Source organism: Ictalurus punctatus, chromosome 10 (genome assembly GCF_001660625.3).
Source record: "Ictalurus punctatus breed USDA103 chromosome 10, Coco_2.0, whole genome shotgun sequence".
Taxonomy (NCBI): Eukaryota; Metazoa; Chordata; class Actinopteri; order Siluriformes; family Ictaluridae; genus Ictalurus; species Ictalurus punctatus.
In genome coordinates this window covers 14,116,946-14,131,411 of record NC_030425.2, presented here as the reverse complement: position 1 = coordinate 14,131,411, position 14,466 = coordinate 14,116,946, and the positions used below count along the sequence as shown (strand labels likewise).

Here is a 14,466-nt window from a genome sequence, read left to right as displayed (position 1 = left end):
TGTACTAAAACAAATAAGGTGCCTAAAACTTTTGCACAGTTCTGTACATTAGCTCACATATACGTGCCCAAGACTACAGTAGCTAGAGTCACTTAAATCAACGGAGGAGAGATTAATGCCATCTTTCTCCCTATTTTTCAATTTAATTCTCATAGTGACACCACCCAGTGAGCAAGACCAATTAAGCTGTCTTGAACACCCAGCCATAAATGGCTATGGGCTATGGGATTGATGGGATTCAAATTTACAGTCTCCTGAGAACAGGGTCATAGCCCAGTAATATAATCTGCAATGTTTACTTTGCCACACAAACTGAAACTCTGAAATAAGGGTCTACACAGAACATGTTGTTTTCTGGGCCCAATGCCCACAGTCAACCTTGAGCCCAATTACTCAGTTGTACACATTTCTTCCTTAATAAATCTGCTAATTGGGTTTCCTCTTAGACCAGTCGTCACTCAGTCATTGCTCAGTCTGTCCTTACCCTGGCCTTACCCTTACACTCTTTCTGGCAACCAGGAGATGGGCAGCAGCTAGGGAAAGATGCCCTCTTTTTTTCTGTATTAAGGCAGAGCCAGAGCACATGCCTTAAATATGCCTTATTTTTTGGTAAATTAAACAATGAATGGAAAAATGAATGAAAGAAAAAAGAATTAAAAGATTGTATTATGTCAGAGTCCATGTTATTATTAGACTGTCTTGACATACACTGCAATAATTAATTTGCCAATTATCCAAATTGTACAACTACTGCATGCTCTCTTCTGTTTCTAATGATGAATTAAATCATCAGTCTATCCTTTGATCCAGACTATGCCTTGCTGAACAACTCAGCCTCATTTCTTTTATTGCTCTCCAGGTGGAAAGGGCTTCATGTTCAAAGTGAAGGACCTCCGTGAGGGCGTGGTGGTTTATCATCATTCTGATAGCGACACCACAAGGGACTACATCGTCTTCAGAATCACAGATGGACGCCACAGCATTCGACACAAGTTCCCCATCAACATCCTCCCCAAGGATGACACTCCTCCTTTTCTTATCAACAACGTAGCATTTCAGGTGCAGGAGGGGGGTTTGGTGCTGGTGGAAGAGTATATGCTTATGGCATCAGATCTGGATTCCAGCGATGACTATATTCACTACCAGCTTGTTACTTTCCCCAGTGCAGGAAACATAGTCAGGAAAAGCTCTGTACATGAACCAGGTATGTAAAGCCTTCAATATTTCAGTATTACCAAAACCAGCTTAAGTCATCAGATGACCTTACCTGTAGATGCAACTGAGTTGTTTAAAAATTATCAGTGTAAATCAACATGTGAGTCAGCTGTGGTGTTTGACAGGTGTTCCAGTGAAGACATTTACGCAGAGGGACATATTACAGGGCCTTATCTACTACAGACACACGGGAGAGGAGATGTTTGAAGACTCGTTCGACTTCATCCTCTCTGACATCCATGAACCACCAAATCTATCTGACAGACATGTGAGGAAGTCATAAGCAAGTTACTGTCTATCCAATATATGATAACTGTAATTATCATTAGTATCTTGCCTTCTGTTAGTATTGTTGGAATAATTAATAATACTTATTATATAATGGATATGTAAGTCAGTACAGTTAGGATTATATTACCATTTGAAGTCTAAGATTAAATTCAGGTGGACTGTATCTGACTCTGTCCTTTGCTTCACTCACAGACAGTGGTGGTCCACGTGTTCCCTGTGAAGGACCAGCTGCCAGTGGAAGTCTCCGGCACAGTCCGTTCCATCACACTTAAAGAGACAGAGCTTGTTTACATCACACAGAGCCACCTTCACTTCCAAGCCCCCGAGCACCCAGACACTGACCTGATGTACTTCATCACGCAATCCTGTTTCAGCCCTTCCAAACCTCAGTATGTGCTCAATCTCCTTAACTAAAGAAAAAAAAACATTATTTTACATCTACATTTGCAGTTACAGTATTTATCCAGAGTTATTCATAGAAGTACATGAAGTCTCCATCAAAAAAATATCCTCATGATTTGAATGTCTTTCTTTCAAAGGCTACCAGATGCAGGTAGACTCTTCTACACAGAAACTACAAAATCTATGGAAAAAGATGCCATGATTCCAGTGCTTAAGTCATTCACTCAGGTTTGATGTTTCATACACTAGGTGTCATTCTCAGATCATTTGTGCAAATGTTCTGAGTATATTATACAGTGTTTGTTGGTCCTTGGCAGAAAAATTACATTGTATTGCTTGCTTTTTCTTAGCATGCAGTGACCCACCACAAAATAGCCTACATGCCCCCTGTAGAGGATATCGGTCCTGAGCCACTCTTCGTGCAGTTTGTCTTCTCTGTAAATGACCAACAGGGCGGCGTGCTCACTGGACTTATCTTTAACATCACAGTCACACCTGTAGACAATCAGGTTCCAGAGGTAATGTAGCTACCTAAAATTAAATACTTGCTCTTTTGAAATATACAGTGCTGTGAAAAAGTTTTGATTTCTGATTTCTTCGAGATTTGTTTATATCTCATACTAATTTGTTTCAGAAATTTAAACAAAATCTATAATAAAACAAAGGCAACCATTGTAAACAAGTCATAACAAGCAAAAAGGTTATCCAATACCAACTGGGCCTGTATGAACAGTTATTTGCCCAGATAGTTACTAATTTCCCAAATCTGTGAAACTGCATTCATAATGGGTTTCGGTTGGACTAGACACAACCAGGCCTGATTACTGCAAACCCTGTTCAATCAAATCAACACTTAAATAGAACTTTTTCAACAGCATGAAATCCAGTAACATACTATGCAAAAGTTGAAAGAAAGTCCAGAAATGATGAGGAAGAAGGTGATTGGAATACATCAGTCTGGGAAGCAATACAAAGCTATTTCAAAGGCTCTGGGACTCCAATGAACTACAGTGAGAGCCATTATCTCCAAATGGAAAGACCTGGCACAGTAATGAACCTTCCCAGCAGTTACTTTCCAAAATTCCTCCAAGAGCACAGCAACTACTCATCCAGCAAGTCACAAAAGAGCAAAGGACAACATCAAAGGCCTCTCTTGCATCAACAAAGGTCACTGTTTATGACTCCACTATCAGACAGACTCTGGGAAAAAATGGCATCCATGGAAGAGTGGTGACGAGAAAACCCTTGCTAACCCAGAAAAACATTAAGGCTCATCTGAATTTTGCCAAAACACACCTTGATGATCCTCACACCTTTTGGGAGAATGTTCTGTGGATTGATTAGTCAAAAGTGGAACTGTTTGGAAGACAGGGGTCCCGTTACATCGGGCGTAAACCAAACACAGAATTCCACAAAAAGAACATTATACCTACGGTCAAGCATGGTGGTGCCAGTGTGATGGTGTGGGGATGCTTTACTGTTTCAGGGTTTGGGCAATTTGTAATAATTGAGGTAGACATGAATTTTGCTCTATACCAGAAAATCCTAAAGGAGAATGTCCGGTCTTCAGTCCGTAAGTTGAAACTCAAGCACAACTGGATTATGCGGCAAGACCATGAACCAAAGCATAGGAGTGAATACTAATCCTAGAAGTAAGTGAAAGTCTGATCTCCAGTTATCGGAAGTGTTCGGTTGTGGTTATTGCTGGTAAAGGTGGCACAACCAGATTTTAAGTTTGATGGGGCATTTAGTTTTTCCCATGGGTGACAGGTGTTGGATCACTTTTTTGCTTTAATAAAAGCAAATAAATAAATGAAAACTGTATTGTGTGTTAACTCAGGTTGCCTTTATTTTATGTTATACTTTGTTTGAAGATCTAAAACTATTAAGTATGAGATATGCACAAAAACAGAAGAAATCAGCACTTCACTGAATACCATTTTTGTTGGATTTGATTTGTTATATAGGCTTATTAATGTGCATATAAATTTTGAAAAACCTTTGTGTGGAAAGAATATGCACACTAGGTTTGCTTGTTTGAACCCATATTTCTCCTTTTTTGCAATCAACTGCAAACATGATTCAAGGTCAGGACTATTGCATGTTACAGATGTTGAACATGTCTATTCTCACTGATAACTGTGCAGATGTTCACTAACCTGCTGAAGGTGGAGGAGGGTGGAAGTAGTTTTCTGATGGAGGAGCACCTATTGGTGCGTGATGCCGACAGTCCAAAGGAGAAACTCAGGGTGCAGGTGCGAACACAACCCCGGCATGGCAGACTGGAGCTGCAGGGAGTGGTGCTATCAGAAGGGGAAAGCTTCCACCTGCAGGACCTAAAAGCATTGAGAGTCAGGTAGGATTGTAATAAGGACAGAACAGTGTATGGAGGTGAAGACTCATTTTCACTTCCTCGGACCCTTTAGAGATATTGAACTGTATTCACAGTTGAGTTATGCATGTGTAATGAGAAGTTAATAATGAAATTGGGCATGTCAGTATTCAGTCTTAGAGAATACTAAAACTACAGACATAAGCTTGGACATGTATCTGCAGTTCCTAGGCCCTGTTTGTTTTCAGGCATAAAACAGACATAAAGGCAAGTGCTTGTGTTGTGGTCTAGATGCTATTGAAAAATCCCAATTCTTACACCTCTACTAAATGTATTGTAATGTCAAGTCTAATCTTGACTCATGAAGTGCACACAAATGATTTGCATAATTGAAATGGCGTGCCCAGAAAATCAACTTAAGTAACCCGACTGAATACAAGTAACTTAACCCTGCATAAATATTGATGTAACTTTCTGACTTCGCCAACTCTGAATACAGCCCATTGTTATGTCCTTTTTGTGGCAGATATATCCATGACGACTCTGAGACTACAAGGGACAGCATAGGCCTTACAATTACAGATGGAATCAACTCTGCTCAGAGTGAACTTCTGGTGCAGGTGAGTGACAAATCTGTACATAAAATAGACCAAAATAAAATTCAGGAACCCAAAGCCAAGACTGTTTATAAGTGAAACCAAGGAATTGGCAAGTGTTCAAAATACCATAAATAATGCTAATTCAAGAATGTTTTAAATAAGTGGTTGTTCCCATCTTTAGATCCTCCCTTTGAATGATGAGCCCCCACAGCTGGGCTTAGGCCTGAGAGAAGGGCTCTCCTGCAAGGAAGGCAGTCGTGTGCAGATTACTGCTGAGTATTTATTTGCTACAGATGCAGACAGTGATGATACTCGACTCACCTACATGCTGGCTCGGACTCCAGCTCGTGGGGTGCTGCAGAGAAATGGAGTCATCGTGGACAAGTTCTCTCAGCTTGACGTGCTCAATGGCCTCATCTTCTACCTGCACACAGGTGAGAGGATAGACAGTACAGTATAACTCACCAAGAATTCAATTAATGACCTTGTGCATCAACCTATTATATATGATTTGGATAAAGTACAGTCAGCTGTATTCTTCCATACTTGCCCAGGTTTCAAAGAAATAAGTAAATGAAAGATTAAATACTAGCGTGGCCAAATTTTTAATTCTTGTTTTTGTGTCAAGGAGGTGAAATTGGTCCAGACCCCATATTGGACACTGTTACTCTTATAGTGTCTGATGGGGAGGCCGGGACAGTCGGTTGCTGCCAAGAAGACGCAGTCCCTCCGCCTGTCCCTTTACATGGGACACTTCCTGTCTATGACCTTAATGTCACTGTGATTCCTGTCAACAACCAGGCACCATCCATAATTATAGGTAAAGACCTAAACATTTCTTACACTTTTGCAGAAAGACGTGCAAGGTTCTTGGCAGAAGACATTCTTGTATATAAAATGGTCTTGTATGTGGACCATTTCTGTTGCCTGATGACTAATGGACAATGCATTTAATTCAGTCACTGGATGATGTGTGATTCATTTATTTTAATTAGTCCTCATAATTTATCCAAAGGGGCATGGGTTGTATTGTTGAAGTCTGTAAGAGCAGGTAAGTACAGCCTGCAAAGAGCACTGTGTAAACATGATGTAGGAATCACATGGTCATTTTGCAGGGTCTCCAACTGGGCTGGTTTGACTCTAGTGCCAATGTACCGAGCATTTTACAATGTAGAGGATGAACATGTGCACTAACCAAAGTTATATATTTGAGATTATTTGGCAACTGAACCCACATGATGCTACCATGATATTTTGTCCCATAGCTGGCTTTTGTTTCTCCTCACTAATCAATCCCAATGACACTTTTCAAAGAGGTAGTGTATTTCTGTCTTACTTAGCTAGTAAATTGTGCAAAAAATATATATATATGGATAGGCTTCCGAGTGGCAGAATGGAAAAGGTTTTGCCCTATCCGCCAGAGATTTTGAGTTTGAATCCCAACAATGCCACAACTATATGTGGCTGGGAGCCTGTCAGTCACAACAACAGTAGGTAATCGGGGGTGTCTGTGAACTCATGTATGCAGAAGATGGTAGATAGTACTTTCCACAGTGTATTACACTGCCCTGTGATGCAGCGTGAAGAGCAAATTTGAAAAAATGCAGTTTCTTGGCTTCACAAGGAAGCACGTGTTGGCCTTCACCCTCCCTGGTTGCTAGTTGCCATATGATACTAGAGAGGTGGCTGGTGACTAGGAATTGGCAGGTGGAAAAAAAAATAAGAAATGGGTAGGGAACACCCTCAAAAACACCACACAGATTGAAAACTCATACGTTTGTAATAATGTTTTAGTTTGGTGTTATAAAAAGCACTTCAAGCCCTTGTGAAAATGAATGCATAAGTGTAAAATAATTATGTATAATAGTGCACAATAATAAGTTCTGCCTAAAGGCTGTCAAAATCAAGCACACAGTTTTATTAAACACAGACTCACAGTTTATAGCTAAGTTTTTAAAGTGTCAGAGAGTAAAAATCCATTTTACTGACCACATCAAGTCACCCACTTTCACTAACCTTTCCCGCTAACTCACAAAGTATGCAGCTCAGAGTTGATTTGAGACATGTCTAATCCCCCACATCCCCTATATAAGTGAGGCACACATATATTCAAGGCAAACTGTCACAAAAGCTCGGGATATGGATTTTCACTAAATCCCTAGACTGACATGCACTTTGTAGTTATCAGTGAAAAACAGTGACCACTGGGAAACAATGAGAAGACAGAGCAAAGGATGTGGATGTTGGTTAAAATCCTACAGAAAAATTCAGTATACATACAGTTTGCACACTATTGGTGTATTGAGGGGCAGAGAAGCCACACACAGCTGACTGGGATTACAGCACAGCAGGAAAGCAGTAAAACAGATAGCATATATATGTACCCCCAGCTAAATGAACAACGAAGTAGAGGAAGAAAACAATAGAGCACACTATTTTCAGAAAAGACAAAACACAGCCTCTGTTTTGTATTGCCTCCTGCCAAGTTTTAGCTCATTCAGTAGATTCCGATCCCCTAAATCTCCAAATCCTTGGAAGGTATTCTGCAGGATTGTTACCAAACACCATACACTGGACTAGTTTTTGACAAAACGTAGCTGTTTAATTAATTTACTCTAAATAAAACAAAAATGACAGGCATTAAAGCATTAAGCAAGTGAAACAAAGGAAAATCTGGATTTTCCACTTTCCTCGTCGAGGTATAATGGTTTTATCACCTTGATTGCAGACTGCTGGCCGTTCATTTCTGTCCTTATTGTAGAGCGTGATCCAAACAGCCTCCTCTGTGCCCATTCCCCATTCATCATTTATCAGTGTAGTAAATGGGAGCAGATGCCAGTAAGTGTGGGAATGATGACTTTATCAGCATCCAGGTGGCAGCAGCCTGGCCGAGAGCCCAAAGAATAGAGCAAGAGAGGGAATGTGAAGGGTCAGGATAGTAAGCAGGACAGAGAGAAACAGAGAGAGAGAGAGAGAGAGACTGAAACAGAGAGACAGAGATGGTGAGAAAACAGGGTAAGAAATAAAAGTATCTCAGTGTAGAATGTTATTTTCACATGTGTTACTGTAGGTAAAATAATTAAGAGCTAATAAAAATATCAGTCACACCCATGCAAAACATAGGTTACAACACATAAGTGTTTCATTTTCACCTTATGGCATATGGATCCAACAAAATGTGTAAGGAACAAGAAGAATTTTGGGCTGTATTTCTGCAATGTTTGCAGTTTTGACTGTAAAGATATGAGCTACAGTATAGTAATAAATGTGATATATAGTATCATTATTGACAGAATTGAACTCCTGTGATTAGACTTCTATTATAAGTCAGTTTTGAAATAAATGGGTTTTCTGTTCTTTACAAGGAAAAATGTCAAAATTGTCCAAAGAAATCACTCATTAGCTAAAGATACAGAAAGTAGAAAACACTGGAGTATTGATTTACTGTGCATCTTAGCAATGAATGCTTTCTTTACCTGTATCTTAAAAAAAAAAAAAAAAAAGTATTTTCAGACCATGTTAATTAACAGCAACTGAGTTTGGGGGGAAACTATTAAGGTCTGTGCTATCTGTATTGTATCTCTGTTAGGAGACATGTTGGTGGTGGATGAGGGATCTAGTGTATGTCTCTGTGGTGATCTGCTGACAGCTACAGACTCTGACACTAAACCAGACCAGTTAAACTTCTTCCTGGAGATCCCACCTCATTATGGCTTTCTGGAGAACATCCTTCCCTCCCCAGGCTTTGAGAAGAGCAATGCTGGAATCCAAGTGGGTCAGTATTAATCCCTGGGTCCTACCTGAACCTGATGACAATATGATTCTATGTCTTTGCCACTTCCACTAAGTGATACTGTCTGAATGAAGTTTCTTTCAGTCAGCTCCATCTCAGCTCTGGGTTCATCAACTACATCCAGTCGATTTACCAGGGTGTGGAGCCCACAGCAGACCACTTCAATGTTAGTGTCACTGATGGAGTCCATAAGTCGGAACCTGTACCTTTCTACATTGTTATCAACCCCATGAATGACGAGACTCCATCTCTGTTTCTGCACAACTTCACAGTTAGTCACACTTTTACTTCTTCTGCATGTGTAATATATTACGTGGCAAAAGACGATCAAGTGAATAGATTTTGAATATAGGCAATTGTTCTTGTTCTGGGTGTCATTGTGGTGCAGCAGGTAACATTGCTGCCTCACATCTCCAGGGTCCTAGTTTGATTTTTGGAGTACTCACTGTCTGAAGTTTCGCATGTTTCCTCCCAGTTCCCAAAAACATGTTAGTAGGTGGACTGGCTATGCTAAACTGCCCCAGTGTGAATGTTTGTGTGGGAGGCAGAAATACATCCTTGATGAGACACCAGTCCAAAACAAGTCACCATCCAAACAATGTTCCCGGGATAGGCTGCAGATCCACCATAACCCTAACAGGATAATTTACTAAACGCGTACAGAAGATGAATGATTTTTTTCTTCAGGGTAGTCATTTCTCAGTGAACTTACTTCTCTGTCTTTTTGCTATTCTCTTCTATCACTAAAGGTCATGGAGGGAGGAATAAAAGAGCTTAACCCTGCCATTCTAGATGCAGTAGATCTTGATGCTCCACCAGATCTTCTGAGCTTCACCATCCTTGTTCCTCCTAATCACGGGACTCTGCTGAATGGGATCTATGGACTTGACATGAGCCGATATAAAGATATGGGCCCAGAGATTTTGCAAAGGAGTCTTCCGGTGCACTCCTTTACCATACAAGCACTGCGACAAGGTCAGCTTCTCTTCATAAACCCCCCTGGTTTGGAGCTCTATTTAGCATTGGGGTGGAGCAGGAGGTTTGTCAGTGCAGCACCTCACCACAAGGCTGACTGCCCCTGTTTCTCCCAGAGGGCGCTGGTTTGTTCTCTCTGGGGTCCAGACTTGCAGAACAGATGTTGCAGGAGACAGAGGTCATGGAGTGCCTGTGGTGCTTCTGCCACATCTGCGAAGGCCTTTCCTGCACAATTACCTCAGAGCCACTGTGTATACAGTGACTGCACAGCTTTTCCTGTTAGAAAGTGATGTAAATCCACAGAAATGTTGATGATCAGGAAATTAGCAAAAACAAAAGCTCATGTAATAAGGGTGATCATAGGTACAGCATGTCTGGCAATAAAACTGTTGTTTACCGAGGTCATCAAATGTCACAATAAAGAAGACAGCATTAAAGTAATAGTTTATCCAAAAAAATGTATGCAAATGTTGCTTAGAAGTAAAATAGGCTTATAGCTACTGTTTCAGCTTTTGCACATACAGTTTAGCAAATCATACTGTAATTGTACTTAATTACTGTACTTAAGTACTGTACTAGTTTGGGAGATTTGTACTTTTCTTAGGTATTATTAAAATTGAACTTTTTGTTCAATTTCAATTTAATTGTTGAACTTGTACAAATTGTACATTCATAAAAGGGGGCGGGGGGAAGCACAATTTTTACTCCTTAGATTTTCATTTAGACCTGTAAAATTTGCCATTCAATTTAAAGAAGTGTATTGAGTTAAGTTCACTTTAAGTTAAAGGTTAGCTAAGGTAAATTAGTTAAAGTTTTGTACATTCGTTTGTAAATTAGCTCTCTGCTTACATTTCCTCAGCTTGTTAAATGTGCTTCTTTCCCCCTTAGCATTCATTACAAAAGGGTTATTGAACATTAATGAACCTAATTTTAAGTGGGTCTGAGATAACAGAATATTTTCTTTATGGCTGACTGATTAGCGAACTAACGAATTAGAACTTGTGGTCAGCTCTTTTCATAATTTAAAAATACATTTACTTTTACTCTTGAATACTTGAATATGTTTAAATTTCACTTTCACTCAAGTAGATTTATTCCTATATACATCTATACATATTGTTTCCACCTCTAGTGTCCACACAAATCACATAATCAACCATGTGAGATTATTTAAAATGCCAACACAGTTTAAGGAAGGTATGTGGTCACAATGCTAAAGTGGTAGCTATAAACATGCTCTTTGCACACTAAATATTTCTTCACAGATCAACTGTATTTGAAGTAAGAGGAAAAGTGTCAATATTTTTGGGCCAAACTATTCCTTTATGACTCAGTTATATGTGTTACGCCAGCACTTTGTCTCCTTATTCAAACATCTCATGACTGTTCATCTTGTCGTGGTTTGCAGGGGTGAAGATCATGTATATGCACGATGACACAGAAACCCGTGAGGACACTTTCACCATACAGCTGACAGATGGCAGGCATGCTGTCCAGGGGACGGCATGGGTCCACATCCTACCAGTCAATGATGAAAAGCCCCAGCTGATAAAGTAAGGATGCCCTGGGACAAATTCTAAGTCAGAGAGTCAGACAGAAGGAGGAGATTCAGCAGAGGAGACTGGACAGGGACACAACAGAGAGAGGGGGTGGACTTTAGGGGGCAACACAGCCTGTTCTGCACATGTGGTTGGAGAATCTGCATCCTCTTGACTGAGTGGCTGGGAATGTATTATAGCATTTTATTCCACCCTAAGATTTGTGTTTTTTTGATTCCATGATTTGGCAAAGGATGCTCATGCAAACTCCAACCCAGCAGAAATATTATTTTTTGGCACTCCCTCATTTCCTTGTTGTTAGTGTCATAACTAATTGTGATGACAGGCCAGATAGGACAGTCCTGCTTGCTTTTTTCCTGACAGACACATCTGGCTCTGACGCATTTTATGTATTTATTTGTTTAAGGCTCATTTGAGCTTGCAGCTTCTCATGACCACCCATTGTAGCCTCAGCATCTCTTACTCTGTCCCTGTTCTGTGTGTGCAGGAATGCAGGTTTAGAAGTGGAGGCACTGGAGAGGAGGGTTATCTCCAGTGTGGTGCTGGAGGCAGAAGACCGTGACACCCCCAGTAACCAGATCTACTACGTTCTAAATGCGAGCCCCAGATTTGGCCTTCTGCAACTCAAGGTTAGCTTTATGTAATATCACAGATGATAAACGCTGTTTTGTTTTTTGGTTTTTGGTTTTGTTTTGTTTTGTTTTTTGGGGGGGGTTTACAAAGCCTTTTAAAACATGTTGATATTTCACATGTGACTGTGTGCAGACAGAAGCTGGATTCACTGACCTGAACGCAGGTCAAAACTTTACGCAGGACGATGTGGAGATGAACTGCCTGTTTTACAAACACACTACATTCAGTGGGTTCAAAGGTCATGACCGCTTCCACTTTTTCCTCAGTGACAGAGACAATGAGACACCTCCACAGAGTTTCTTCATCGCTGTCCAAACTGTTCAAAAAGGTATATGCCTCAAGTTTCACCACAAACTTCAAATAAACTTTAGTAATTATTAAGTGTTTCTAGACCTGCAAAAATCATATCATTTCAACAAGTTCCATGCTGTTGCTTTGGCCAGTTTTTAAAAAAACTATTTCAGGCTTATGATTAAATTTTTCTGGCCCAGAAATTAGGTCAGTGTACACACTCCATGAGATGTACATAGTTTCAGCAAAGGGGCTGAAATAGTTTTTGTGTAGAGGGGAAGGATTGTCAGTGTTAGTGTAATTGGACTAGCAGAAAAAATCTAATTGCTCCTTTAACAGAAGCTGTTAAATTCAAACAATTTTTCTAGTCAATATTTGTAGTGACACAGTAACATTGGCTGTTGATCATAACAGTGCTTGTTGACCATTTGCAGAACCAGTCTGTAGTCCAGCTGTGTTTTCCTCTCGGTCAAACAATTGGACAAAATAACTCTTTGACAGATTTTATTTATATGTATGTGTAACTGTAAGCATGGCCCTCCCTTGGCCAAGTGGGTGAAACAGCGGCTTCTAGGTCTGTGCTGCTGATTCAGGTAGGGTAGAGGTGAGACATTTGAACCACTTTCTACCTCCCAGTGAGTGTGAGTTATTAACAGACCAGAGTGCCAACAACTGTAGCCTTGTCCTTGTTCCTAGACCTGTCCCCTCAGCCACTGAGGGATGACACACAACTCCTACAAAGTCACTTTTAGTACAACTTTACTTTGGATTTAGCTTGGCATCAATGTCACTGTGAGATATTAGATGTCGTTTCACAGAATGAACTTTACTATAGCCATTAGAACAAAAGGTGAATTCCTATAGACATACAAGGACCATATTTTTAATATTAAATGCTAAACTGCTTGATTGCGTGATTAGACAACAGTAAGGCACAGATGCACCAACATTTTAAAAATCATAATCACAGGAGCCCTACACAGCCAATCACTTTATTCCCTATGCTGCCACATGTTCAGTATTAACTGAGGTTTTTAACTCCCTATTTCTTCAAATGTGGCAAACTGTGTAGTGGCAACTACACTTTGAGCAGTTTACTCATTCAAATAATTTTCTTTGAAAGGAAATTCAGGGTGATTTAACCTCTTAAAACCTATATGCAAATGTAAGCTAAAAAGCCAAGAGTGTAAGGGGTTAAGAATAATTATGTTTCAATAAATTTAGATTTGACTGTTAAACTGACACTTCAAAATAACATTTAGAATTTTCTCTTATTTATGAAATATGTTCTTTTACAGTACTGACAGTTCCATTTACCTCATACAAATGCACTCTTCTTTTCCTGGCCTGTTTGCCTCTGTCAGGTGACATTGCTCTGATCACTAAGCCAATGACTATTTCGGAAGGGGAAAGGGTTATACTGACCACAGACATTCTGATGGCTACAGACAGTGGAAGCCAATCATTTGAGCTGGTCTACACCGTGACCATCCCTCCTAAACATGGACACCTGCACATGGTCCAGCACCCAGGAATCCCTCTGCTCTCTTTCACTCAGATGGATGTGGCTTCACACCGGGTGTGCTACACTCATGACAACAGTCATTTTACTGATCACGACTCCTTCAGGTCAGTCCCATTGGGTTGGAATAAATATTTAAAAATTTGATTAAAAATATATATACGAAATAAAATGTTTTTTAATGATTGATAAGGTGCATAATAGTCTATTGAAATGAATTACGGTGATGTTAAGGGTAAGGTTACAATGAGGTGTGGGCAGTATGACATTAGGATATTCAAATCATGAATACATTATTGGAAAGTATGTCAAAATATGCCCTTGTGACAAATAGCTATAACTCAGTCTTTTAATTCCTTAACCTCTTTTAAATGGCTGATTCTGATTATATGGATTGGTATTTGGATCTTTTATTGGAACGGCTTTGTCAATATTTCTGTATTCAGGGAGTCTTGTATCAGCTTATAGGCTCAGGTTGTGACATAAAGCACCAGTCACAGCATTATGCAGGTTATTAGAAGATATAATGATGCTTAGCCAAAGAATCTACAACCCCAATTCTGAAAAAGTTGGGACAGTATGGAAAATGCTAGTAAAAACAAAGAGGAGTGATTTGTAAATGTACTTTGACTTGTATTTTAAACAATACATTTATGAAAACAAGGTATTTGATGTTTTACCTAATCAACTGCATTTTTTTTTTTTAAGATAAATGTTTATTTTGAAATTGATGTATGCAACACGTTCCAATAAAGTTGGGACGGGGCAATTTAGGACTAATAGCGATGTGACAAGCTGAAATAAGATGGTGATGTGAAACAGATGAGGTAATCATCTAATCATAGTATATAAGG

General features: G+C 39.7%; 1 protein-coding gene across 2 annotated transcripts in view; it reads left to right on the top strand.

Annotated features, from left to right (window-relative positions):
- The window catches only part of frem1b (Fras1 related extracellular matrix 1b), a 36,674-nt gene that overhangs the window by 8,217 nt on the left and 13,991 nt on the right, over window positions 1-14,466 (top strand). For both annotated transcript variants that reach the window (XR_001813828.3, XM_017478792.3), the window contains exons 9-24: window positions 860-1,204; window positions 1,341-1,483; window positions 1,699-1,895; window positions 2,046-2,136; window positions 2,259-2,426; window positions 4,056-4,264; window positions 4,767-4,860; window positions 5,021-5,273; window positions 5,468-5,659; window positions 8,429-8,614; window positions 8,707-8,903; window positions 9,382-9,607; window positions 11,016-11,160; window positions 11,654-11,795; window positions 11,932-12,127; window positions 13,455-13,719. Coding sequence is in view for 1 of the 2 variants with exons in the window: in XM_017478792.3 (XP_017334281.1) it covers window positions 860-1,204; window positions 1,341-1,483; window positions 1,699-1,895; window positions 2,046-2,136; window positions 2,259-2,426; window positions 4,056-4,264; window positions 4,767-4,860; window positions 5,021-5,273; window positions 5,468-5,659; window positions 8,429-8,614; window positions 8,707-8,903; window positions 9,382-9,607; window positions 11,016-11,160; window positions 11,654-11,795; window positions 11,932-12,127; window positions 13,455-13,719 (3,049 nt within the window). In the remaining variant the exon portion in view is untranslated. The remainder of the gene's footprint in view (window positions 1-859; window positions 1,205-1,340; window positions 1,484-1,698; window positions 1,896-2,045; window positions 2,137-2,258; window positions 2,427-4,055; window positions 4,265-4,766; window positions 4,861-5,020; window positions 5,274-5,467; window positions 5,660-8,428; window positions 8,615-8,706; window positions 8,904-9,381; window positions 9,608-11,015; window positions 11,161-11,653; window positions 11,796-11,931; window positions 12,128-13,454; window positions 13,720-14,466) is intronic.